Source organism: Cicer arietinum, chromosome 2, assembly GCF_000331145.2.
Source record: "Cicer arietinum cultivar CDC Frontier isolate Library 1 chromosome 2, Cicar.CDCFrontier_v2.0, whole genome shotgun sequence".
Lineage (NCBI taxonomy): Eukaryota > Viridiplantae > Streptophyta > Magnoliopsida > Fabales > Fabaceae > Cicer > Cicer arietinum.
Window position 1 is genome coordinate 42,124,352 of NC_021161.2, and position 1,415 is coordinate 42,125,766.

At 25.9% G+C, this 1,415-nt stretch overlaps 1 protein-coding gene across 1 annotated transcript; it reads right to left on the minus strand.

Moving 5' to 3' along the window:
* Positions 1-258: 258 nt before the first annotated feature.
* Positions 259-621, minus strand: LOC101513812 (cysteine proteinase inhibitor 6-like). The gene has a single exon (XM_004503023.1). It carries the CDS (start codon positions 619-621, stop codon positions 259-261), a length of 363 nt encoding a protein of 120 aa, XP_004503080.1.
* Positions 622-1,415: the final 794 nt, after the last annotated feature.

The following is a 1,415-nucleotide window of genomic DNA, read 5'->3' on the forward strand; positions in this document are numbered from 1 at the left end:
TTTACTATTTTTTTGTGTGTATGCAATTATTTTTGTGATCGTGATATTGTTTGATTTGGTGATTCGAAGTATACTTAATCTACATCCTGAAAACAAAATTTTGATATAGGGATTCATTTATAGGACAAAGTAATCAATTTACTCAATGAATGACTAAACATTTATTTTATTCATGAATACCAAATTGAGATCCAATTTGTATATTAAACACAAACATTTATTGGTATAATTAGAAGCCATAGAAGATTATTGAATTATTTAATGAACATAAGTTTCAAAGGCAACAAGCTTAATGGAGTGATTTGATTCATTCTCATTTACGAGTGCATCATATTGGTTTGAAATTCCGGAAGCGTTGGTGGCAGAAAAGATGAGGTAGAATTGGTGGACGTCATCTGGAAAATAATATTCAGCTTTGAGGATTTTCTCGAACTTCAACTGATCCTTACCAGTTTGCTTTACATGCTCGACAACGGCGAAATTTCCCAAATCGGCCAATTTTGGGTTGTTCACGTCTTTGATAGGTAAGAAAACGCTTGGCAAAATTATATTCGCTGTTGCTGTAGATGCCAACAAAACAACCATTAGAACACCAAGGGATTGGATTTGAACCTTCATCATTCTTCTATTGTTAACTGTTATCTTTTCAAACTGTGCTACTGTGAGTTAGCCTCACTCAATTATTCTTATATATACACTCACATGTAATAAAATATATATAAAATTTTGATAAAATACTTTTATGACTCGTTTTTATTTTTATATATTTTTGGAGGGAAACTGTGTATATATATTATAAAGTAGTTATCCAAGTTTATAATATCATTATTTTTAGCTATTAGAAAATAAATCAGTCAAACTAATACTATTGGAAATTAATTAAATTAAGTCAAAATTATAGCAGGGAGGGACCCATTGTATGTAACTTTATAGTCTTTCACTACAACTTTAAAAAATGTTGTCAAAAAGTTAAAAAAAAATAATAATTAGACTCTATGGGTTTAAAAACATTTTTTTTACTATAATAAGTTAATAAATAATTTTTTTATATATAGTTTCTCTTATTTTTGTAAAAGAGAAAGATAATGTTTAATAAGAATAACTTTGTTTTGTTTACAAGTTAATAATTTTTCTTTTTTTTTGTATTTTAATAAAAATAATATTTAAAAATATATTTGAAAGAATTCATCTTGCAAAAAAAACTAATCAAATGTTAAATTTTTTAAGCAATATTTAAAAAATGTAGCATTTGTTCAAAGAAATGTAACTATTGAAAAATGTTCTTAGAAATATTTAAAGGAACAATTATCATTTATTATAAAAAAAGCTACCACAGGTACATTTTAAAAGTGTTCCCATAAATATTTTAGTAAACATTTATACAGTGTTACAAGAACAGCGATGACAACATAACA